The sequence below is a fragment of the Ceratotherium simum genome, chromosome 33, assembly GCF_057802395.1.
Source record: "Ceratotherium simum simum isolate JZ-2026a chromosome 33, ASM5780239v1, whole genome shotgun sequence".
Taxonomy (NCBI): Eukaryota; Metazoa; Chordata; class Mammalia; order Perissodactyla; family Rhinocerotidae; genus Ceratotherium; species Ceratotherium simum.
Window position 1 is genome coordinate 31,524,960 of NC_141932.1, and position 26,086 is coordinate 31,551,045.

At 39.1% G+C, this 26,086-nt stretch overlaps 1 protein-coding gene across 3 annotated transcripts in view; it reads right to left on the reverse strand.

The window, feature by feature from the left end:
- Nucleotides 1-20,892, reverse strand: part of URI1 (URI1 prefoldin like chaperone) — a 72,049-nt gene extending 51,157 nt beyond the window's left edge. Inside the window, exons 1-2 of one of the 3 annotated variants that reach the window (XM_087421868.1) lie at nt 20,497-20,891; nt 4,890-4,995 (exon numbers count right to left, since the gene is read on the reverse strand). In XM_087421868.1, the coding sequence (XP_087277994.1) occupies nt 4,890-4,916 (27 nt within the window). In that variant the 5' untranslated portion in view covers nt 4,917-4,995; nt 20,497-20,891. Of the gene's footprint in view, nt 1-4,889; nt 4,996-8,620; nt 9,235-20,496 lie in introns of those variants that run through there. The other 2 variants (XM_087421869.1, XM_087421867.1) reach the window with 2 other exon arrangements.
- Nucleotides 20,893-26,086: the final 5,194 nt, after the last annotated feature.

A 26,086-nucleotide genomic window follows, 5' to 3' on the forward strand; every position in this document is an offset into this window, starting at 1 on the left:
TCTGCACCAGCCGATTTTCACAAAAAAAAATACATGTAATGATGTGACATGATGGAGGTATTAGCTAACCCTCAGGTGGTAATATTTTGCAAAGTGTACCAAATCAACACGTTGTACACCTGAAACTTACACGTTATATTCAATTATATCTCAATAAGGCTGGGGGAAAAAATACTACATGGATTATTCATACTAATATAAATGCCAAAAGAACTCAAGAGCAACTGTACAAGAAATAAAAAAAGGTAAAGGTAAATCAATATTGATCACACCGAACGATTCAAGTATTGTGGTGTTTAAAACACACAGAATTAAAATTCATGGAAGCAATAATGCAAGAGGTGGGATGGATAAATGCATATTGTGATCTCTAGGAAAAATTTCCCTGGTGAAAAAGCAGAATAGCAAATAAGTATAGTGTAAATATACAGTATAGTATATTTAGTGCTAAATATATAGTAGTCAAGTACTATAGGAAAAAAGAATGTATCACGAACAAGTTAACAGAGAGGAGAAAACACAACAATAACTTATGTTTGATTAAATCAAAGGAAGGCCGGGGGGGGGGGGGGGGCAGAGAAAAAAGAACATAAAAGTACGTCAAATAGACCCATGACATATCACTTCACACCTATTAGGACTGCTATAAAAAAAAGAAAAAGAAAAAAACAAGTGTTGAGAAGGATGTGGAAAAATTTGAAGTGTTGTGCATTGCTGGTGGAAAATGTAAAATAGTACAGCTACTGTGGAAAACAATATGGCTGTTCCTCAAAAATTAAACACAGAATTACCATATGATCCAGCAATTCGACTTCTGGGTATATACTCAAAAGAACTGAAAACAGGGATTCAGCTATTTCTACACTGTTGTTCATAGCAGCATTATTCACAGTAGCCAAAAGATAAAAACAACCCACATCCATCAATGGATGAATGAATAACAAAATGTGGCACATACATACTATGGAATATTATTCAGCCTTTAAAAGGAAGGAAGGGGCCAGGCCCGTGGCTTAGCGGTTAAGTGCATGCGCTCCGCTACTGGCGGCCTGGGGTTCGGATCCCGGGCGCGCACCGACGCACCGCTTCTCCGGCCATGCTTAGGCGGCGCCCCACATACAGCAACTAGAAGGATGTGCAGCTAAGACATACAACTATCTACTGGGGCTTTGGGGAGAAAAAGGAGGAGGACTGGCAATAGATGTCAGCTCAGAGCCGGTCTTCCTCAGCAAAAAGAGGAGGATTCGCATGGATGTTAGCTCAGGGCTGATCTTCCTCACAAAAATAAATAAATAAATAAATAATTTTAAAAAGTTAAAAAAATAAATAAAAGGAAGGAAATTCTGATATATGCTATAATATACATAAACCTTGAAGATATTATGCTAAGTGAAATAAGCCAGTCATAAAAGAACAAATACTGTATGATTCTACTTATATGAGATACCTAAAGTAGTCAAATTTATAAAGACAAAGTAAAACGGTAGTTGCCAGGGGATGGGAGAAGGGGTAATGGAGAGTTATTGTTTAATGAGCAGAGTTTCAGTTTTGCAAGATAAAAAATGTTCTGAAGATGGATGGTGGTGATGGTTGCACAACAGTGTAAATGTATTTAATGCCACTGTAATGTACACTTAAAAGTGATTAAAGTGATAAATTTTGTTATGCATATTTTACAATTCTTAAAAAATAAAAAGTAGGAAGGCAATAGAATGAAACTAAATATATCAAAATTCCATTATATAGAATTTGACTAAATACCCTACTAAAAGAAAAAAAGTCCACACTGAATTTTTAAAACCACAACAATATGCCATTTATAAGAGATAAACTTTGAACACAAACAGATTGAAAAGGTAGAAAAAGATACACTGTGAAAAGAAACAAACACAAAATAAGCTGAGGCATACTGACATCCAACAAGGAAGACTTGAAGACAAGAAACATCACAAGGGATAAAATATTTCAGGAAGATAAAAATGTCACCTGACCGGGAAGTGATTACAGTCCTACATTTGTAAGCACTGAATAACATAACCTCAAAATCTTTAAAGCAACAGTTGAAAAAGTATAGAAAAAGATAAATCCACAACTATAGTGGAGATTCTAATACACATCTCTTCATAACTGACAGAATAAGCAAACAAAAAAAATCAATAAGGATATAAAATACTTGAACACCAAATTCAACCAACCTGAGCTAACAAACGTATATGGAACTTAAAAACAGGAGAATTCATATCTTTTCCAAGGTAAGTATGGAACCTTTAGCAAAACAGATCATCTACTAGGTCACAAGGCAAGTCCTAAATTTCAGTTTTGCAAAATGTGTTCTTTGACAGAATAAAATTAAACATGATATCAACAACAGAAAAGTAGAAAATACTCAATGTTTGGAAATTAAGAAACATACTTCTAAATAACTCATGGGTCAATGAACAAATCACAATAGAAATTAGAAAATATTTTAAATGACTGATAATGAAAATAACATACAAAATGTGGGGGGGTACCTAAGATAACGATAAGAGAAAAATTTTAAACAAAATACACATATTATAAAGAAAAAACAATAAAATTCAATGACTTTTTCAGTTCTAGTATCTTTCATTTCGAGAAGCTTGAAAAAAAATTATAGCCAATGAGAAATTTAAAAAAAGAAGAAAAAGATAAAGGCAGAAATCAATGAAGTAGAAAGCAAACTTACAAAACAGAAAAATCAATAACGTCAAAAATTGGTTCTTTCGGGGCTGGCCCCGTGGCCTAGTGGCTAAGTTCGGCACACTCTGCTTCGGGAGCCTGGGTTTCGTTCCCGGGCACGGACCTACACCACTCTTCGGGAGGCCATGCTGTGGCAGTGTCCCACATACAAAATAGAGGGAGACCGGCACAGGCATTACTCAGGGCGAATCTTCCTCATCAAAAAAAATAAATAAAAAATAAATAGAAAGATTGTTAAGGTTGATAAACCCCTAGGAAGACAAATCAAGGGAGAAAAAAACACATACAAATTGCAAATACAGGAATTAAAAAGAGGACATCATCACCAAATCTACAGATATTAAAAAGATAAGGGGCTTCTATGAATAACTCAAAGCCAACAAATTTGAACACTTAGATAACAAGGAAAATCCCTTGAAAATCACATTTCCAAAACTGACACAATTAGAAATGAAAAAATATGAATAATCCTTAAACTAACAAAGAGAGTCAGTCCATATTTTAAAATATCCATAGAAGGAAAATACTAGGTCTGGACAGCTTCACTGATGAATTATTCCAAACATTTGTTAGAAACACCAACAGTATACAAACTCTTATAAAATACACAAAAATGAGAGTTGTTTTATGAGGCCAGCATAAACCTGAAACCAAACCTAACATAGACATTACAAAGAAGGAAAATTACAGACCAACATTCCTCATGAAACACAGAAACAAAATACCTTAACAAAATAATATGAAATTTAATCTGGCAATATATAAAAAGGTAAACGTATAAGCAAGGGGGCTTTCCTAGGAATGCAATGGTGTTTCAATATTTTAAAAAATCAAGGTAATTCACAACATTAACATCTCAATAAACACAGAAAAAGCATTTAATAAAATTCAACATCCAGGGCGGCCCGGTGGCGTGGTGGTTACGTTCGTGCGCTCCACTTCGGCGGCCCGGGGCTCACAAGCTCCGATCCTGGGCGCGGGCCTAAGCACCACTTGTCAGGCCATGCTGTGGCAGCATCTCACATATAAAGTAGAGGAAGATGGGCACAGATATTAGCTCAGGGCCAGTCTTCCTCAGCAAAAAGAGGAGGAGTGGAAGCAGATGTTAGCTCAGGGTTGATCTCCCTCACACACACACACTAAAATTCAACATCCATTCATGATAAAACTAGCAAACTAGGAATAGGAAAACGTTTCCTTATTTTCATAAAGAGTATCTACCAAAAGCCTACAGCAAACTTCCTTTGTAATGGTGAAATATTTAAAGCTGTCCCCCTGATGTACAGAACTAGGAAAGGAAGCTCACTATCACTACTTTTATTTAACACTGTACTAGAGGACCTAGACCACTCAAAAAGGCAAAAAATAAAATAAAAGCCTTAAGAACTGGAAAGAATAAAACTGCTACTATTCAGACAACATGCCTGTATGTATCTACACACATACTATCAGAAGATACAGACAAGTAACTAGAATTCAAGTAAATTTAACAGACAATACACAAAAACCAAGTATATGTCTACATACTAGCAAAAGATGAAAAGCAAATAAATTATAAAATGCAAGAAGAAATAATAAATATCTAGGGATAAATCTAAAACACATGCACGATTTATATACTAAAAGAAGCCAGGATTAAAAAAAGTTACACATAAAACTAAATAAATGGAAAGATATACCATGTTCATAGATTGGAAAACTTTAATAGTGTAAACATGTCAATTCTCCCCAAATTGAAGTTTAGATTTAAGGCATTCCAAGCAAAACCCCAGCAGATTCAATACTGCAGAGTACTGAAAAGCAGACTCCAAAATATTCATGAAAAACCAAAGGGTCAACAACAGTAAAGGCAATCTTGAAGAAGAACAAAGCTAGAGGAATTTTGCTTCTAGATATCAAGACCTAGAAAGAAAGTGTGGTAGTGGTGCAAGTATGGGCAAATAATCCAATGAAACAGAATAGAAGAGAAACAGAACTACACACACATGATCACATAATTTATGAAAAAGACATACTCCATATGGAATTAGAGCTATGCCTTAGGAGGAAAGGTTACACGCTAAAAATAAAAGCAAAACTGAAACAGACCAGCCCTAAGAAAATACAAAACCAACCCCCAACTGGGTTACATTGCTCCACTAGTACTCGGGTGCTAAAAGGAAACTTACCCTTCTTTGAAGGAAGGTAAGACTCATCTAGAGTCTCCACAATTTTTCACTATGATGTCTGGTATCCAATCAAAATTTACAAAGCAGTCTATGAAAACAGGAGCAGCTGATGAGAAACCAAGAGAAAAAATAAACAACAGAAACAAACCCTCATTTGATTTACATAATGCAGTTATAAAGACATATACTTTATGATTAATACTTTTATGAAAATTGAGGGAAGGTTGGAGATGTCAGTAGAGGCCTAGAATACATTTTTTTAAATGTCAAAAAATAAACTGTAGAAACAAAAAATACAATAACTGAAATTAAGCATTTAGTAGATGGGTTTACTAGTAGATTAGATACATAAGAACAGAGGATTAGTGAACAGAAATACAGGTCAATAGAAAGTATCCAAATTGGCATACAGAGCAAAAGGAGGATAGAAAATACACAGAAGAGAGAGTAAAAGATATGAGATACAGAGAAATATAAGAAATACAGTGAAATAATATATGTGTATTCAGAGTACCAAAAGTAGAGAGAGACGATGACAGAACCAATATTTGGAGATTAGACAAGAATTTTCAAAACTGACAAAAGTCATCAAATTACAGATTCAAGAAACTTTACATATTCAAAGCAGGCTAAACACAAGGAAAAGCACATCTAGGCACATCATAAACACCTGAAAACCAAAGATAAAGAGAAAAATCCAAAAGCAGACAGAAGGGAAAACACATACAAATTCTTCAGAAAAGAAAACAACAAGACTGATGGAAGACTAACAGAAATGAACAAGTCCAAAGATAATGGAACAGCATCTTTAAAGTGTTGAAGAAAAAAAAAAACTTACCAGCTTAGAACTAAATAAAAATGAAAATAAAGTGTTTAAAACAATAATAATCCTAATGTTTTTAGGGTTAAGAAACACATGTAGAGGTAAAATATATGACAATAGCACAAATGAGGGACAGTTGGTTAATGAAATTAAATTATCAACAGATTATATGAATAATTTCATAAGTGGCAAAGTTTCAAAAGATTAGCGAATAATTTGCTACTAATTTAAGGTAGACTGTCATAAGAAAAGGATACATATTATAACCTCTTAGATAATCTCTAAGGTAATAACTAAAAGGAAAATAAAATCCATATAACTATAAAGTTAATAGAGTTTAAAACAGAATATAAGGAGCTTACTAACACAAAAGAAAGAAAGAAAGGAATCAAAACAAACGTGACAAGTGGAAAACATATGTCAAGATGCGTAGACTTACATCCCAACAAGTGAGGGATGAGAAAATTTAAAGACCTAAATAAATATAGAAATAACATGTTTAGGGCCGGCCCCGTGGCTTAGTGGTTAAGTGCGCGCACTCCACTGCTGGCGGCCCAGGTTCGGATCCCAGGCGCGCACCGACGCACTGCTCGTCCGGCCACCCTGAGGCTGCGTCCCACATACAGCAACTGGAAGGATGTGCAGCTATGACATACAACTATCTACTGGGGCTTTGGGGGGAAAATAAATAAATAAATAAAATCTTTTAAAAAATAAATAAATAAATAAATAAAATTATAAAAAAAAAGAAATAACACGTTCACAGATTAGAGCTGCAAAAATAAAAGAACAATGAGGTACCATCAGAATGCTAATAAAAAAGACTGACAGTATCAAATAACATAGTAACATTTAACTGAAAAATCTGACATATTTTTCAAGAGCCTAATTAAGATCAACTAATGGTCCCTTAAGATAGAAGCTAGCCGTCATACTGAAGGAACTGACAAGATTTAGTAAATTAGTGGTATGAAGGAGATGGATCAGAGCACGCTGACAGGATTCTGCTTTGAACAGTGTTGCCCAGAATCGCGATAAGGATATACAACATGTAGATTAGGGACAAAGATGATAAACTCAATTTTAGTGAATGAGACTGAGCTGCTGTGGGCCATAAAGCAAAGCTACCCAACAGGCAGCAGGTCTGGGCAAGAGCAGAGGGCATACAGGAGCATATGAGAGAGGACACGCAGAGAGAGAAGAGATGACAGCCAAAGACGGAAAGTACACAGATGACCAACATTTAAGGATTAGGTGAAGAAACTAAAGAGACTAAGTAGGAATAGAAAAAGAAGAAGGAGAACCAGAAAAAAGCAAAGTCACAGAAGTTCCTAAGGTATAGAGTTTCAAGAGTTTACTAGGGAGCAATTAAAGTTTCAAATGAAGCACAGAGGTCAAGTAAGGCCAGAACTGAGAAAAGGTTCACTGAGTTTGGCAAGTGAAATATAATAAAAACGTTAGAGTAATTTTGATGAAAAGATGGAAGCAGAAACTAGCTTACAGTAGGCTGAGAAGCAAATGAAAAGCAAAGAATTAGAAACAGAGCAATTATCACACTGTATTATGTTTTCAGTTAACATGTTTCCGTACAAGTTTCTAAGGCCCTTGACGGCAGAAAGACACTGTGTACTGCAGTATCTAGGACGGTGCCTGGCACATAACTCACTTTCTTCTTTTTGTTCTTTGGAAAAAGCACTCATTTGCAGTAACTTTAATATTATGCAATTCATAAAATCAAGAAATCAAAGGATTAGGAACAATTGCCAACCCCACAGATTAAATGCGATTTTTTTTTTATATCAGGATCTCTTAAAAAAAAATTTTTAACAGAAACATATTTACAGTATTGTACTCCCAAAAAAACATGTCATTATTTTAAGGTATAGTAAATAAGTGGGAAGTAGCCAGAAATGAACCTAGAAAGACACAAGTCAGATGATACAAGGGTCTCAAATCACATTTTAATGACTCTGGATTTTATTCTAAGTACAAAGGGAAGCGACCATAGGATTATAAGCAGGAGAGTGACAAAATGAGATACTTCAACTTACACTGTTAAAAAAATACAGCTCTGGAAAATAGGTAGAGGGGAGCGAGAGTACAACCACCAAGACCAGCCAGGAATTACTGCCTCCAGGTAAGAAAGGATAACTTGAAAATGGCAGTGCAGATCACAAGAAGTAGCCAACTCAAGGAACTCAAAACACTGTTTTCTAGCTTTTGGACATCATATTCTAGTCCTTCTCTCCCTTTTTATTTAATATTGTAAATTAAATTGATAGTAATAGCTCTTTGTGAAGGTAATTATAAATATGGTTTATACCATATTAAACCAACTCACCCTTTGACTCAGTAAGTCCACCTCACTGAAGCATTTTGTGTACTATCAAGAGAATGAAAATGACCAAATACCCATCAGTAAGATACCAGCTGAATACCTGATGCTATACCCACAGACGGTCTGCTGTGCAACCATAAGATATGATGAGGAAGATCTCTATGAACCCGAGTAATCCCCAGGTATATCATTTAATGAGAAAAACAAAGGGCAAAATATAATATATCTTTTGTGTAAGAAGGTGGGAGGGGGGGATAAGACAGAATGTTTTAGTATTTCTTTTTAAAGAAGAAACACAGGGAGGATAAATTAGAAATTAATAAAAATGGTTATCAATAGCGGTAGGCAGGAGCACAGATGGGAATGAATTACTGTACCTCAGCAGACCTTTTGATACAGTTGTGATTTTAAACCGTGTAAATGTTTTATGTATTCATAAAATAAAATTAAGTCAAACTGATAAAAAAAGCAAACACCAAAATTCAATACACACAGAAGCTATATATCAAATCGAAGATATAACTGCACAGGAAAAATTATAATAATTCAAGTAACTTTTGAGATCAGTACCTTAACTGCACACCCCAAGGGGGTTAACTCTATTAGAACAAAAGGAACTGCAAAGAAATCTTGAACTTCACTTCACAGGTTTGCTGTTGGCAGTGGTATTAATGTAGTAATTCTCAAACTACTTTGTGTATACTGTAGGAGAGAGCAAATAAAGAAACATGGATGTTGTTGAGAACCAAGGTTTTCACCATGGAAGAAGGAAGATTCAAATACAGACTGAGGGAAGTTGAGGAAGAACCCTGTGGTAATGGATTTGAATGGAAAGTATCAGGGTCAGGATGCACTGAACCCAATTTTAGGTTTTGAGTTTCTTTTTTGAGCAGTTCTAACTATTTCCAAGGATTGCTATTTCATGACTTCTATTCTTTCTCAGAGGTCTTGCAAAGAATAAAGACAAAACTTACTTATTAAAAAAAAAACAGGGGCTGGCCCAGTGGTATAGTGGTTAAGGCCACACGCTCCGCTTTGGTGGCCCGGGGTTCATGGGTTTGGATCCCGGGCACAGACATACACATCGCTCATCAAGCCATGCTGAGGTGGTGTCCCATAAACAAAAAGCAGAGGTAGACCAGCACAGATGTTAGCTCAGGGACAATCTTCCTCAAGCAAAAAGAGAAAGATTGGTGACAGATGTTATTAGCTCAGGGCCAATCATCTTCACCAAAAAAATAAATAAAAAATAAATAAAAAAAAGAATAAAATTCATGAACCTTTTTATAAGTCTAAGATACATTATGGGATTCTAGTGATTATATTTATCCTGCATCTTGTGATTTCATCACCCTAGTAATTACTTCATGATTACACATCAATTATTCCTAACTTACGCTTAAAAACGCCAGCCCCGGTGGTCCAGTGGTTAAGACTCGGCACTCTCACCGCCGCAGCCCAGGTTCGTTTCCAGTCAGGGAACCACACCAACAGTCTGTCGGTTGTCATACTGTGGTGGCTGCATGTTGCTGTGATGCTGAAAGCTATGCCACCAGTATTTCAAATACCACCAGGGTCCCCCCTGGTAGACAAGCTTCAGCAGAGCTTCCAGACTAAGGCAGACGAGGAAGAAGGAAAAAACTGTTTTCAGTTTTCTGAAAAAACTGGCCATGAAAACCCTGGGAACAGCAGCAGAGCATCATCTGACAGAGCGCCAGAAGATGAGAGGATGGCGCAAAAGACCAGGCAGGGCTCCGCTCTGCTGTAGAGGATCACTAGGAGTCAGAATCGACTCATCAGCACTAACAACAAATGCTTAAAAAAAAAAGAGTTATATAATAAGAAATGGAATCACCTAGACGGATGATGCAATCAACAGTGAAAAATCATCCTTCAGTTTTCTTATTGTATTGCCCAAACCATTTCATCATCTTTCAAAAAAGTATAAAAGACTAGAGACACCATTTTTGTTTTGTTTTGTTTTTTTGTGAGGAAGATCAGCCCTGAGCTAACATCCATGCCAATCCTCCTCTTTTTGCTGAGGAAGACCGGCCCTGGGCTAACATCTGTGCCCATCTTCCTGCACTTTATATGGGACGCTGCCACAACATGGCCTGACAAGCGGTACATCGGTGCACGCCCGGGATCCGAACCCAGGCTGCCAGCAGCAGAGTGCAAGCACTTAACCCCTACTCCATGGGGCCAGCCCCTAGAGACACCATTTTTATAGCCTGTTTTTAGCTTTCATACACAGTTGACAATTCAGAATTTTTCATATTCTACCCATAGAGGCAAAGAGAAGAAAAGTGACAGAGGAAGACAGTGACAGTTACTAAACAAATCAGAATATGAATAAGAAAAGATACCAGCTCTCATCACCAGTGCTGCCCAAGAGAATTTTCTTCGACGAAGGAAATCTTCAAAGTCAACAGTGCCCAATGCAACAGCAAAGAGCCACATGTGGCTACTGAGCACTTAAAATGTGGCTATTGCTACTGAGAAACTTAATTCCGTTTTAATTTTACTTAATTTTAATTTTAAGTTTAAATTTAATAGCTACACATAGTGGCTACCATAATGGATAGCACAACTAGACACAAATGATGATGATGAAAATGATAGTATAAATTAAATCTCAGATTATGAGTCTTCAGATGACAATATCCCAGATGAATTTTCTCAAACTCAACAACCAATGAGCAATATACAAAATTAACTCAAAATGGATCAATGACCTAAATGTAAGAGCTAAAATCATAAAACTTTTTGAAGAAAACATAGGTTTAAATCTTCATGACTTTGGATTTGGCAATGGGTTCTTAGATATGCTACCAAAAGCATGAACAATAAAAGAAAAAATAAACTGGACTTCACCAAAATTAAAAACTTTTGGGGGCTGACCCAGTGGCGTAGTGGTTAACTTCACGCACTCCACTTTGGCGGCCCAGGGTTCATGGGTTCAGATCCCAAGCACAGACCTACACACCACTCATCAAGCCGTGCTGTGGTGGCGTCCCACATATAAAACAGGAAGATGGGCACAGACGTTAGCTCAGGGTCACTCTTCCTCAAGCAAAAAGAGGAAGATTGGCAACAGATGGTAGCTCAGGGCCAATCTTCCTCACACACACAAAAAAGTGCTTAGAGGAACAAAAAACAAATTAAAAACTTTTGTGCATCAAAGGATATTATCAAGAAAGTGAAAAGGTAACCTACAGAATGGGAGAAAACATTGACAAATCATATATCTGGTAAGGATTTAATACCCAGATTATACAAATGAAAACTACAACTCAACAACAAAAAGACAACCCAATTAAAAAATGGGCAAAGGACTTGAACACACATTTCTCCAAAGAAGATATACAAATGGCCAATAAACACAGGAAAAGATGCTCAACATCCTTAGTCATCAGAGAAATGTAAATCAAAACCACAATGAGAAATACCTCTTAATACCTATTAGGATAGCTATAATAAGAAAAAAATGGGGGCCGGCCCGGTGGCGCAAGCGGTTAGGTACACACATTCCGCTGCAACGGCCCGGGGTTCACCAGTTCGGATCCCAGGCACGCACCAATGCACCACTTGGCAAGCCGTGCTATGGCGGCGTCCCATATAAAGCAGAGGAAGATGAGGCACAGATAGCCCAGGGCCAGTCTTCCTCAGGAAAAAAAAGAGGAAGATTGGCAGATGTTAGCATAGGGCTGATCTTCCTCAAAAAAAAAAAAAAATGGAAAACAAGTGTTGGCAAGGATGTGGAGAAACTGGAAACTTCATACATTGCTAGTGGGAATGTAAAATTGTGCAAACGCTGTGGAAAACAGTTTGGCGGTTCCTCAAAAAGTTAAACATAGAGTTACCATAGACTCAGCAATTCCACTCCTAGGTTTATACCCCAAAGAATGGAAAACAGGGACTCAGATACTTGTACACCAACATTCATAGCAGCATTATTTACAATTAGAAAAAGGTGGAAATAATCCAAGTGTTCATCAATAGATAAATGGATAAACAAAATGTGGTATATACATACAATGGAATATTATTCAGCCATAAAAAGGAATGAAGTTGGAACACACGCCATAACATAGATGAACCCTGAAAACATTATGCTACATAAAATAAGCCAGTCACAAAAGGACAAATATCACATGATTCCCTTCTATGAAATATCTAGAATTGGCAAATTCATAATGACAGAAAGTGGATTAGAAGTTACAGGAGCTCAAGGGAGCAGAGAATAGGAGAGTTACTGCTTAATGGTTACAGACTTTCTGCTTGGGGTGATGAAAAAGTTTTGAAAACAGTGATGATGGTTGCACAACAGTGAATGTAATTAATGCCACTGAATTGAACATTTAAAAATGGTTAAAATGGCAAATTTTATTTTATATATATTTTATCACAATAAATAAGATTGTTGGAATAAAAGATCTCTAAATTGCATTTCTTTTTCCACTCCTACAAGTTTTTAAGGTACCTGAGGTGAGAGACTAGAAGCAAAAAAACCTTGACGGCACTGGAAATGAGTTTTGAAAGCAGGAATCATGTAATGGTTTATCTTTGTATCTCCCTAAGTCGTAGAACAAATCATACTAACCGGGAAGAGAACTACACATATCTGAATATAGTGGATGTTGAATAAAGGTTGACTGACTTGAATGAAGAAAATAAAAAAGGATCAATGAGTAAACAATTTACTGCCAAGAACAAAAAAGAAATAGGGTATTCCCATCTAGTTAGTCATTCAACAAGAACTTCATCATGTAATAGCTTGCAACAACAACTTGGACTATTCCACTTTTCTAAAAGGACGTGCGGCAGTCTTTTTAAACCTCTTATGATCTTTGTGCACCAAAATTTACTTAAAACAAAGAGGATTGCTCTATTTAAATTCTTATTAAAATATCCAATGAAATTGTTTTTCACTATCCCATATTCTTACTTCCGTAAATTATCTGTAAAAATTACTTGAGAACATAAAAAGCAAAAAGGATCCCTTGGACCTGGATGATAAACAGTGGTGACTGTTTCTCCTGGTGTACTGAAGGCTAATGTATGTCCTTAGCACTGTCCCCTGACGGGGCCTAAATGCAGTAACATCCCAGTAGCCATGAGCACTACTTGGGTCCAGATCTTGGTTTCTAGCATTTCTCATTAAAAAGAACCAGGGCTCTTTGAAGAAATAATCAATTTTAGGACTAAGGCAAGAAAACTACAAGGTAAGCCTAAGATACCTTGTGCCAGAAAGCAAGGTAATAATCAAAGAACGATGGGACATGCTGTAAGGCTGCAGGAGCTGGCTTGAAGGGGCTCCCACTGGCCAAATCTGGAACAAACTGAGTACCAAAAGGAATAATGACAAATTACAGCACACCGAATTAAAAAAAAGAAAAGCAAAAACAGGAGTTCATAGTGATATTAAAACCAGAGAAAAGGCTCTTCTTTATAGAAAAATTCCAGCTATAAATATAGATGGTTAGAAAATCACTAATTTGCAAACACCAATATACAAACTGATTCAGGCAAGGATCATCCATGGTAAAGGGCTGCTGGGGAACAGGATATTTACACTGTCTTCAAGTATTATTCCCATTTATAAAGTACTCATTCCTTACATAGGGGAAAAGGTGCGTTTACGGGGGAGAAATCCGACAGATATCACCTCAAACAAGGTAACTAGCAACACTTATTAGCGGATTAGAGGATGAAGCAACATCAGGTGTCTCCTGCTGTGATGCAACAGGAAGTCATCATCATCTATGCAGTGTTCTTGCCAAAAACGTTTAACTTTGTTTCTTCATGATTACTTTCATCAGACATCTCCAGATTGCGGGGCCTCCTATAAGAAAACCGTTGTAAACTCTTCAAAAATACCAATTTCATAAAGACAAAAGAAGGCAGGGGACTGTTTTAGATGAAAAGAGACTAAAGAAATAAGACAGTCAAATGCAATCTCAGACTGAATCCTGGATTGAAAAAGAGAGTTATAAAGAACATTTTTAGAAAACTGAGGTAATTTGAATATGTTAAATAATATTATTGTGTGTCAATGTTCATTTCACGGATGTGAAAAAAGATATTATGATTATGAAGCAGAATGACCTTGTTCTCAAATGATATGTGCTTAAGTATTAGGGATGTAATGATGTGTGCAATTCATTTTCAAATGGTTCAACAAGAAAAAAAAGGAATACATACAGAGAAAGAGAAAGCAAATGGGACAAAATATTACTGATGACTCTCAACTATTCTTTCAACTTCTCTATGGTTTCATAATTTTTCAAAATAAACAGTTGTAGCTTTAAAAAAAAATGCCTTTAGACAGACTAAAGATTGAGACTCACCCACATGGAGATGAAGGCAAGAATGATATAAGCTAAAAGATTTTTAAACCCAAACTGAAAACATTAGGTGAGAAAAAACAATCCAACAGTTATGGTCAAACCATAGACTACATGAAGCTCCTTCACCTTTTCCCCATCAGTGTTTTGGAACTATTCTTGCCTTTTACTCCAATCTGGAGAGGCCAAATAAAATGAAAATGGGGTTTTCTTCCACCTTGAAATACTGTATTGTAATGTTTATTAATAACTTCCAAATGACTCAAAACCAAAGCTGTTTTTTCTCATGGCACCTGACTGGCATGATAATAAGTGCTAACAACAACAAAAACAAATTGTTCTAAAACAAAATATAACTCACAAGTAATGAGGTCTGTAAACTCATCTACTTACAAACGTATCTTAGGCTATAAGCAAACTTATTCTTACAACTCTGCCTTTCTTAAAAATGAAAAAAAGAAAAGAACTTCAACACTAGAAAGACCAAATATACTCTCTTCAATAAATTACCTATAATTACTCAATTTGGAAAAAGCATTTTCTAAAATTCAACACCCATTCAGACAAACTCTTAGCTAACTAGGAATATAAGAAAATTCCTTAATCGGATAAAAAGTAAATACAGAAAATATCCACAGTAAACATTATACTTGATGGTGAATTTTTGAAAGTTCAGCCCTAACACTATCACCATTTCTTTTTTTTTTTTTTTTGTGAGGAAGATCAGCCATGCCAATCCTCCTCTTTTTTGCTGAGGAAGACTGGCCCTGGGCTAACATCCGTGCCCATCTTCCTCCACTTTATATGGGACACCGCCACAGCACGACCTGACAAGCAGTGCGTCGGTGCGCGCCCAGGATCTGAACCCAGGCCGCCAGCAGCGGAGCACGCGCACTTAACTGCTATGCCACAGGGCCAGCCCCCACTATCACCATTTCTATTCAACCTTGCACTAGAAATCCTAGCCAGTGCAAAAGGCAAGAAAAAGAAATAGCATAAGGATTAGAAAGGATACAATAAGGCAATCCTGAGGAATCACAACAAAACTTACACTACCAGATATCAAGATGACCCAAAATGCTATAATAATTAGACAGAGTAGGTTTGCACAAGAATAGACAACTAAGCCAACAAACAGAGTCGAAAAATAGATCCACACATACAGCCACCTGACAAAAATGACAATGCAGTGGAAAGAGGAGATTCTTTCCAATAAACAGTAATGGGGTAACCAGATATCCACATGGTAAAAGATGAAGCCTGACTTCAATTCCCCATTATACACAAAATCAATTCCAGGTAAATTATAGACCTAAACGTGAAAGGCAAAACAATAAAGCTTCCAGAAGATAATATAAGAGGATATCTTCAGAACATTAGGGTAAGAAAGACTTCCTAAAAACAAGAAAAAGGAAAAAACAAAAACACATTAACCGTAAAGGAAATGACTGCTAAAATTAAGCATTTCTATTCATAAAAGGACACCATTATAGTGTCAAGTCAAGCCACAGACTAGGGAAGAAATTCACAAAATGTAACTGAAAAAGGACTCATATCAAAAGTACATAAAGAATTACTAAGAATCAATTAGAATATGGCAAACATCCCAACAGAAAATGGACAAGAGATGAGCAGGTATTTTACCAAAATAACAACGCAAATAGTCAATAAATATCTGAAAAGGTGATCAACCTCATTAGTCATTACTAGAACAGCTAGCAAATATGAAAAGGACAGACAGTACCCAGTGGTGATGAGGAAGTGGAGTAGCTGGAAATTCCACCCACCACTGACAGCAGTGTAAACTGGTGAATTTGGAACTGACCATAACCACTTTGGAAAACAGGCATCGTAAGTAGAATTGAAGACACAAATACCCCACGAGAAAGTTCAGGGCAAAAACTAGAAACAACCCAAACTGTTCACCTGAAAAATTAAGAGAGTTAACGAAGACTCTCACATCAAATTTGTAAACGTCTACCACAATGCTAGGCACACAGAATTCACTCAATACGGATAATGCAGTCCCATCCTCACTCCCTTTCTTCACGAACCACAAAGGGATACTTATAATCTATGATTCTCAAAAGACATTCCAATGGTTGCTCATCTCACAGAAATAAAAACCAAAATCCTTATAATGATCTGGTGCAGCTCTCACCCTGACTCATTCTGAGCTGTTTGCCCTGACTAGAAAGCTCTTCTCCAAAATATCTTCCCTTCCCTTACTTTATTTTTCTTCCTAGTCTTACCTATCACAAACTACCCGACATGTTAAACGGGCCTACTCCACATCGTGACCACTAGAATGTAATCTCCATGAAAGCAAAGACCTTCTCCATTTTGTTCACTACTGCATCCTCTGCAGAACACGCCTGGCATGTAGCAGGTACTCAATAAATATCTGTTGAAAAATTAAATGCTTGAATCCGGGGCTGGGAGAGAATAGCTGTTGTATGGAGTATATGGCTGACAGTTTCTTAAACTATGTGCAGTTTAGTTTACCATGAGAAACATGAAAACCCACCATTAAGTTAAATTAGTTGTTCTGCTTTATGAAGAACCTGAAATATTTACTCTTAATGCACTTAATTCCCCAGATTCTATATTAGGAAAATATACTTTATTCCAAAATTCCAAGTGAGAATTACATAAGCACTCAATAACAATTAAAATAAAATAATAAATAATATTATCCTCATGAGTTTTCCAAAGTTACTATTATCCTGCAAATAAATCTATGAAAACAATACTATCTACCACTTTTTTAACATTACAATAAAATCTCAGTAATTCTGCTAATAAAAGATAAGAGTATCTGGAGATACAAGAAACAGATATTGCAGAAATATCACCTTAGCCAAGAAACCAAAATGTCACCATAATGCAATTCTAAGATAGAAGCAGATTAAACAAGATCTTAGTATGACGAAACTTCCCCTGAACAGTCCAAGACACACCACTAGAGTCCTAGATCGTAACTTTCATGGCATCAGTCAGTCTAGAGAGGTTCCTCACTAGCTCTGATCTTTCCACTAGATATTTTACTGCTATTGGTAAGAAAAGATTTAGTTAAAAGTAAAAAAAAGATGATCCAAGTTCCCTTGTGTCCCTGTATTTTTTGACAGAGAATTAAGAGTACATAAAAACCCCAAGCAAAAAAGAAAAAAGGAAACCAACTGGAGGGATGGATGTTTGAATAAATTTTATCTATCAACTCGTGAGTAACCAAGAAACAAACCTGCCAGACTGATGCTCAAACCAGCCAAGAGCCATTTTTCAGACCCAGAAAGTATTTAACAATTAAAGATACAACATCTCAGTTTTCATTAAAATAAGTTTTGACAGCCTTTATTGAAAAATTAAAATCCCATCCAATTTCACTCACTTTTAGGTAAAATAAGAAGTGAAATTGTGTGCTTTTAAAACATTTCATGGTGTCTTTTCCTATATAAAGTGTGTGAAGACTTACATACATATAAGCATAACTGCACCACACTATACATACTCCTCTACTATTTTTAATGCCTGCATAAAAGCTCCTCTTATGTACAATGATTTATCTAACCAGGCCCCTAGTGTTGGACTTTTAGCTTTTTCATTATTATAAACAAAGCTGCAGGGAACCTTTCTGTACATATCTTTTTGCTAGATCAAAAAAAATACACGAAAGTTTCAGCCTTGACGCTGTAAGCGAAAACAATGTTAAAATATTTCATACTGTCCACTTATTTATTTCAGATGTCATTTATTGGGGTTGAGGCTCATTCACACCTCTTGTTTGTCTTTTTTCTTCAAGTTACTAATTTTTTTGTCCTTGTTATCCAATGCTGCAAAGGATAAACAAGAAAAAAACAGAGAGGGACCAAGAGAGAACTTGTCATACTCCTTGGCTGAGTTTTGAAAAAAACAAACTGATGGAGCAACATTTAAACCACATTACCCAGCAGCCCTTCTCAACCAAGATTCCCAGAGCAAATAATCCCCTAAACCTAAGGTATCCACTGTACATAATGAATTCATTTCTTTCCTCTCATCTAGAGCCTACCAGCCAGGTATCATTCCAGGGAAAACTGAAAAAACAGTCATCCAAATCATTTTCGTCAGATTTTAATTCTCTCTCACAGAACTCAGGTAGGGAAAAGCCAAGTCCCAAAGCACATTTAATTCGAGTTAAATACTCGAATTACAAAGGAATACTAAATAGCACACTAATACAAAGCTTTATGACATTTTTCCCTTTTTCATTCCAAGAATGTCCCAACACTTCTACTTTACTAGAGTTCACTGTACTCCTATAGCTGGGTTGGTTTTAAAGCCTAAATAAAAAAATTTTTAATTGACTATTTGCTACGTAACGCTTTCCTATGCTAAACTCTAAAGTGCAGCTATCTACCCAGTATATTTTGTGGCCTCATGGGTCTCCCATCCACTGAAGCAAACTCTCTAAAATACAGTCTAATCTATTTACTGAAGGGCTTTATCACGAACTGGAAATAATCTTACATATCCACAACAGACATGTACGTGCTTATTTTAAGTGCCAACACAACAACACAACACACAAAAGTAATTTGGTAACAGAGTCAATGTCTACTGAAAACAGTCACTCAGGTTCCCACAGGCCCGTAACTGAAAAGGCAGTTTTCAAATGTCACTGGATACCATACCAGAAAGCTGTTCAGAGCACCCCAAAATGTACCCTCTGTATTTCTGCCACACTGACATCAGAATAAAACCAAGGATATCTCTTTTTAACACGCCAAATGGAAGAAAACATATCAAGTCAGCACTATGCACACATTATATGATGGAGGAGGCAAAAGTATTTCCTCTATAGAATAGACTAAGTGCCATGGCAATACGATCTTCTGGGAGTCAGCTTCACATTTTCTAAAAGAACAAAAAATGTAAATAGTTTTGTCAAAATTAACAAATTGGTTTCATGAAGGGCTGTCTATTCTTTATTTTTCTCTTGAAAAAATTAAAATTCATTAATGTCATAATTTAAACATGCTAAATTTGTTCAACTTTTAAACCCCCATCTTGAAAAAAGCCAAGTTTAAAACTCAACGGTTGTATAGGGTATTGCAGAAAAATGAATCTCAGAAAAGGAAACCCAATGCACAAAATAACTTAGACCAACCAGAACAAAGTAGGCAAGATTCCCCCACTTCATCCTTACAGGTGGTTTCCAAGCAAATCAGGATGTTTTAGGTTCTATGAAAAGTCCTTTATCTAGCTCGAGTGAGTATACTCGTATACCTAAGTAGTCATTTTTATACAGGAATATTCAATAGAAGTAGTTAGGGATTCTCACTGTTTATAGTTTTGAAAACAACTTCCTAACCCTTTTAACCACGATGGTCTCTCCCAATATGACACAGGACATTTTAAGCAAATGTTGCTTTTCAAAGAAAGAATTTCAAACTTTCAGGAGACAGTGAGAACCTGAAATGCTACAGAATCCAAAGGAAGAAAATCTCAGATTAAATAATACCGTATTTCTTAAATCGGGTATACTTCATATACAACCCCATTAGCACACGCAAAACTTTCTCCTTCACTGGTCGATTAAAAGTCATTTATTACACGATTGAAGTTAAAATTCAATAAAATAGCATTCTATTTTGACAAATACTAACCAACCAAAGCTGTAATTGCACATGCAGTGTATCACTACAAACCTAATAAAACTCGTAAGCGCAATCAGATAAAGAGCAACAAAGTATACATTCTGGCAACGTTCAGACAAGCTAAAGACGAACACTTCCAGTTACAGCGTGCCCCCCACCAAAAAGAATTCCCAACACTGTCGTCCGCATTGTTTAAAAACTCAAATTTATAAACAAGCAGATCGTCACCCCCTTCCCCCACCCCGCTCCGCTCCCCTCGAGGTCAAAGGGCTCCAGACAACAGACAACAGGAGCACGTGACAGAAGTTTCTCGGCACACTCCCTCCGGGCCCGAGGCTGCGCTCCCCGCGCGCGGGGTCAGGGCGGAGCGGGCCCCGACCGGGGGGCTGCGGCCGAGGGGGGCGGCAGGGCCGGCCCGGGGAGGGCGCGGGGCCGAGGCGCGCGGGCCGCAGCGGCCTGTTACCTTTTCCTGCTCCTCGCGGAGCCGCGCCACCTCCGGGGCGCGCAGCGGCGCCGCGGACAGGGCCGGGGCCGGGGCCGGGGCGTGCGGGCCGGGGCCGCGCGGGGCCTCCATGGCGCGGCGCCGGGCCTCAGCGGGGCGAACGAGTCCTAAAGCAGTGTTTATGGAGGCGGCGCGGCCGGCGGCTGCCCAGCGCCCGCGTGCTCGCCCTCATGCGCCGCGCGCCCCGCGCCCAGGAGGCCGCGCCCGCCTGCTCCGCTGCCGCGGCGGCCGCTGCTCGCGTCCGGGCTGCCCGCGGCCGCATCTCACACGCACATGCCGCCGCCGCCGCCGCCGCCGCCGCCGCCGGCGCGGGCTCGGAGCAGCAAGCCGGCGGGGGAGCACAAGAGCCTGTCCAAGGGCCGCGCCGGGCCGGGCGTCCTCCCGCGGCCGCGCCTCCTCCGCGCCTCCCCGCGGGCCCCGCCCCTCGCCCCTCGCCCCTCGCCCCGCCCCGCGCGGCACGCCGGGAAGCGCGCGGCCTCCGCCCCTCGCTCCGCCCCCGGGGAGTCACGTGGTGCGGGGGCGGCGCGGCCTCGGCGCGCTTGGCGCCGGGCTGCGCTGTGTGACAGCCTCTGAAAGCTCTCCTTCCAGCGTGGAGCACGGCCGAGTGAGTGTGCATCGGCGTGAGCGCCGCTTAGCCTTGCTCCCCTTAGTGCCGCATCTGGCGGTGGAAGCTTGATTCACGCTCTAAAGCTGCTTCGTAAGCACATTTAATTTAGCAAATTCAACTCTTCCCTGCGCCTGTTTAATGAATTAAAATATGCACATATATTTTGCATGTGTATTAATTACTGCACACATAATTTTCCCTTATATAAAGCTAGTATATTATATTGTATATTGCATTAACATAGTGCTATATATGGACTACTTAAGAGACTTTTCAAGGATAACTTTGCCCATACTTTTTCTCTTATTTCAGAACTCCTGCGACAGCCTCCGTACACAGTAGGCACCCAGTTAATGCTTACTGAAGAATTGGGCTTGCCCTAACAACCATCTCTGCTCCAATCCCTGACAGGAAGGATGGGTCCTGTTCCTTCAGCATTGTCCAGAAGGGAATCGGCTGGGAGGTACCTGCAGAGTTGATATCCTGGTGTGCCTGCTTGCTCTATTTCTCTTTCCTCTCCTGGTCAGCTCCCCAGTCCAGATACACCCCTTTTCCATTTGCTACAAAGAAAGAAAGGAGGAAAACTTGGGCAAATGGTAAATATTAGTTCCTCTCGTTTCCTCACTGCATGTCCAACATCAGCATCTCTGAAACAGGCAGGATCTGACTGCTCTGGCCACCTCCTCTGGTCCCACCATCACCTCTCTATGCTCGGCCACCTCAGTAACTTCTTCTCTGGTCTCCTTGCTTCCACTCGTGCCCCCTATAATGGACATTGGCCACTGCCCACCCCACCCGCATTCAGATAGTCAACCCCAGCCCACGTAGCTCCTGTGCCTGTGGGAAGCTGACCCACCCCCAGCTCCAGTATAAGGGTAGTGCATTTTCCCTGTAAGTAGTTGGTTCAGAAAGGAGCACGTGACACCCCACAATAGAGGTTTTGCGAAGGCTTCTGGGAAAATCCTTCCTCATTCTGTGGAGGTGCTTCCATATGGAATCTATCCTTTGCTTGGCTGGGAAGCACAAAGCATGTAGCCTTGTGTGTTTCAGGTCTAGCAAGACCACCTAACACCCACTAGACTCAGAATGATGTTGAGTCTGTGGCCAGCAGAGCTGAGAGACGGAACCTGAGTCCTTGACTACATCACAACCCTTGTTTGAGGGCTGAATCAGCCAACTCTGAAGCCTGCATCACCCTGGACTTCCAGTCAGAGGCCAGTAAATTTCCTGACTGATGAAGGCAATTTACAGCAGGATTTCTATCACTAGCAGCTAAAGACACGATTCTCGCACCCCCAATCTATTCAAAAGTAACCAGATCATATCACTTGCCTTGTTAGAGCCTTCCATGACTTCCCACTGCAACTAGAATAAAATCCAGATGTCCTACTAGAATTCTGCATGATGTGACCCACCTTTCCCACCTCCTTGCAAGCCTCCTGCCGCTCATGCCAAACACAATGGTTTTTCTCTTCTTCAGACACTCCAGACTGATTCTTGCCTCAGGGTCTTTGACTTGCCATCCTTCCGCCTGCCGTACTTCTCCCAGATCTTTGCATGGTCAACCCCTTTGCATCACTGAGGCCGCAGTTCAAATAAAGAGGCTTTCCTGACATCCTGTCCATAAAAGCCCCTCCCCTCTCCTCCAGGCATCCACCAGCACCTCACTTTTTACATTGTCTTCACAGCACTCTTCACTCTTTAAAGTTATCAATTTGGTTATCAGTTATCAATCTAGTTATCATCTCTCTACACTAGATTGTAAGCTCCATGAAGGCAGGGACTTGGTAGACATTCAATATACATTTGCTGTTTCCTTCTACTAGGTCCTAGAGCCTGGACTTATTGTGCTGCCCCAGGCCTTTCTGGGTCTCTGCTGTGTAACATTCCTGCTGAGTGCAAGAGACAGGCCTGCCAGACGTTCAGAGGAGCCCTTTGAACAGCAGAAAGCAGACCAGCCTGGGTCAGAATGCTTCCTGCTCAATATAAGAATGTCAGAAGTGGACATTCCAGAAAGGACTCGGAATTTAAACCTAGATAGACCCAAGTTCTAGTCCCAACTCTGCCACTGCTGCTTACCTGCTGAGGAGCCTTAGGCAAGAAACAACCCTCTTCTGAACTTCATTCACTTGTACAGCAGGCCTTAGAACAATACCTGCCTCAGGGTTGTTCTGAAGAATAAAGGCCATCACAAATGTAAATGCCATCAGATACTGCCTCCGTCTATCTAAAATCCTTCAAATTATAATCACTTATCCAGGAGAACATCAGCGACTCCAAAACACCATCGGTAAAACAAAGTTAAATTTCAGCAAATATTTGCTGACCCCCTTCCATGTGCCAGGTCTTCCACTGGGCCTGCAGGACAAGAGGTGAGCAGGACAGGCCCCAGTCCTGTCCATGGATTTGGAGTCAATGGAGGGCCAAAGGCCTTGGTGCTTATAGGAGCTTATAATTCTGTGGGAGGCTTGTCCTTAACTCCAAGGTCAAAAGAAGATCATGCTCTCCATGAAGCTGCCATACCCCTTCATCTGCCAGTCCTTAGGGGTGACACTGATCGCTTCAGTCCTTATAGCATGTGGTTTTTCTGTATGTGTCCAAGGACGGGGGTGAAATCTTCCTCAGATCTGAACAATCCATTGCACCAAGCATGGGACTCGGTACAGTTTGTTACCACCTCTCAGATGCCAGGGATGGAAACTCAAAGCAACTTATGCAAAGAAAAAGAGGGAGTGAGGAGGACATCGGGGGGCAAAAGGGTTGAGTAGGAGACCCCAGGGGTCAGTCCCCTCACCAAGACAGTCATCAACTGGGGACAGAAAACGCTTCAGAATTAACTATTTTGAAGCTCTGGAGCCTGACCAGACACTTATAACGATCAGGAGAGTGCTCAGTGGAGGAAGAAGCTGCTGGTTGTTGGGAGGAGAAGAGTGGGCTGGGTGAGAACCAGCTGCCATGCCCTTTTCCTCAGCCCCCACACCACCATGGAGCTGTGGGATAGCAGCCAGCATCCTGGAGTGGCTGGCTGATGCCAGGGTGGGCAATAAGATCCTTGTCCTCCAAAAGTTTTGGGTTGTGCATTTTGGTCAGTGGAACCGTTCCCTGAGAGACTAGTGGAGCCTGGCACCAACTCCCATCTCAGCTTCAGCCTTCTCAGGCTGCAGCGGTTTCCCCGGACAGCATCTGATTTCCAGAGTTACCACAGTAGAATACTCAGAATGTCTAGTTCTCAACAAAATATTACAAAGCATACAAAGAAACAGAGAAGTACAGCCAATTCACAGAAAAAAAAATTAGAAACCATCCCTGAGGAAGCCCTGACATGGGAAATATTAATCAAAGACATTAAATCAACTTTCTTAAATATACTCAATAAGCTAAAGAAAACAATGGACAAAGTACTAAAGGAAAGCACAGAACAATGTGTGAACAAATAGGGAATGTCAAAAAAGAGATCAAAACTATAAAAAGGAGCAAAATAGAAATCCTGGGGCTGAAAAATACAATAACTGAAATAAAAAATTTACTAGAGGAGCCAAAAAGCAGATTTGAACAGGCAGAAGAAAGAATCAGCAAACTCCAATATAAGGCAATTAAAATAATTCAGTCAGGTACAGAAAAGAAAAAGAGTGAAGAGAAATGAAGGGAGCCTGAGAGCCTGTGGGACACCATTAAGCATACCAACCTATGCATAATAGGAGTTCCAGAAGGAGGAGAGAGAGAGAGAAAGGGCCAGGAAAATTTATGAAGAAATAATGGCTGAAAACTTCCCAGATTTGATGAAAGACATGAATATACACATCCAAGAAGCTTAATTAACTTCAAGCAGGATAAACTCAAAGAGACATGTATAACTGAGATACATTATAGTCGAATTGTCAAAACCCAAAAACAGAAAGACAATCTTGAAGGGAACAAGAAAGGAGTGATCTGTCATGTACAAGAGATGCTCTATAAGCTCAACAGTGGATTTCTCATCAGAAACCATGGAGGACGGAAGGCCATCCACGGGATGACGGATTTAGTCCTGAAAGAAAGAAAGAAAGAAAAAACTCCCTATCTTTCAAGAATGAAGGAGAAATTAAAACATTTCCAGATAAATAAAAGCTGAGAGAGTTTGTTACTAGTAGACCTGCTTGACAAGAGCTGCTAAAGTGAGTCTGTCACGCTGAAATGAAAGGACACTGGACAATAAGTCAACGCCATATGAGAAATAAAAAACACTAATAAAAGTAGTAACTATATAGGTAACTATAAAAGCCAGTATTATTGTAGGTTTGGTTTGTAACTCCTCTTTCTTCACCTATGATTTAAAAGGCAAATGCATAAAACAATAATTATAGATATGTTAATGGGCCCACAATGTATAGAGATGTGATCTGGGACAATAACAATATAAAGGGAGAGGGGCAAAATTGCATAGGAGCAGAGTGTTTGTATACTATTGAAACTAAGTTGGTTTTATCCAAACTCAAGTGTTAGAAGTTTAAGATGTTAATTATAATCCACAAGGTAACCACTAAGACAGTAACTAAAATACAAGGAAAGAAGGGACTCAAAATGATTCACTACAAAAAATCTAATAAATACAACAATGGAGGAATTGAAGAACAAAAAACATAAAAGATACAGAAAAACATATAGCTGAATGGCAGAATTAAGTCCTTCTTTATCAGTAATTACTTTAAATGTAAATGGATTAAACAGTCCAATTAAAACATAGAGATTAGCAGAATGGATTTTTAAAAAGTGATTTATCAATATGCTGTCTATAAGAGACTCACCTTAGATTGAAAGACACAAAAGGGTGGAAAGTAAAAGGATGGTGCTATGGGCTGAATTGTCTTCCCCCAAAATTCATAGGTGGAAGTCCTAACCTCTTGTACCTCAGAATATGACTGTGTTTGTAGATAGAGCTTTAAAAGGTGATTAAGTTAAAATGAG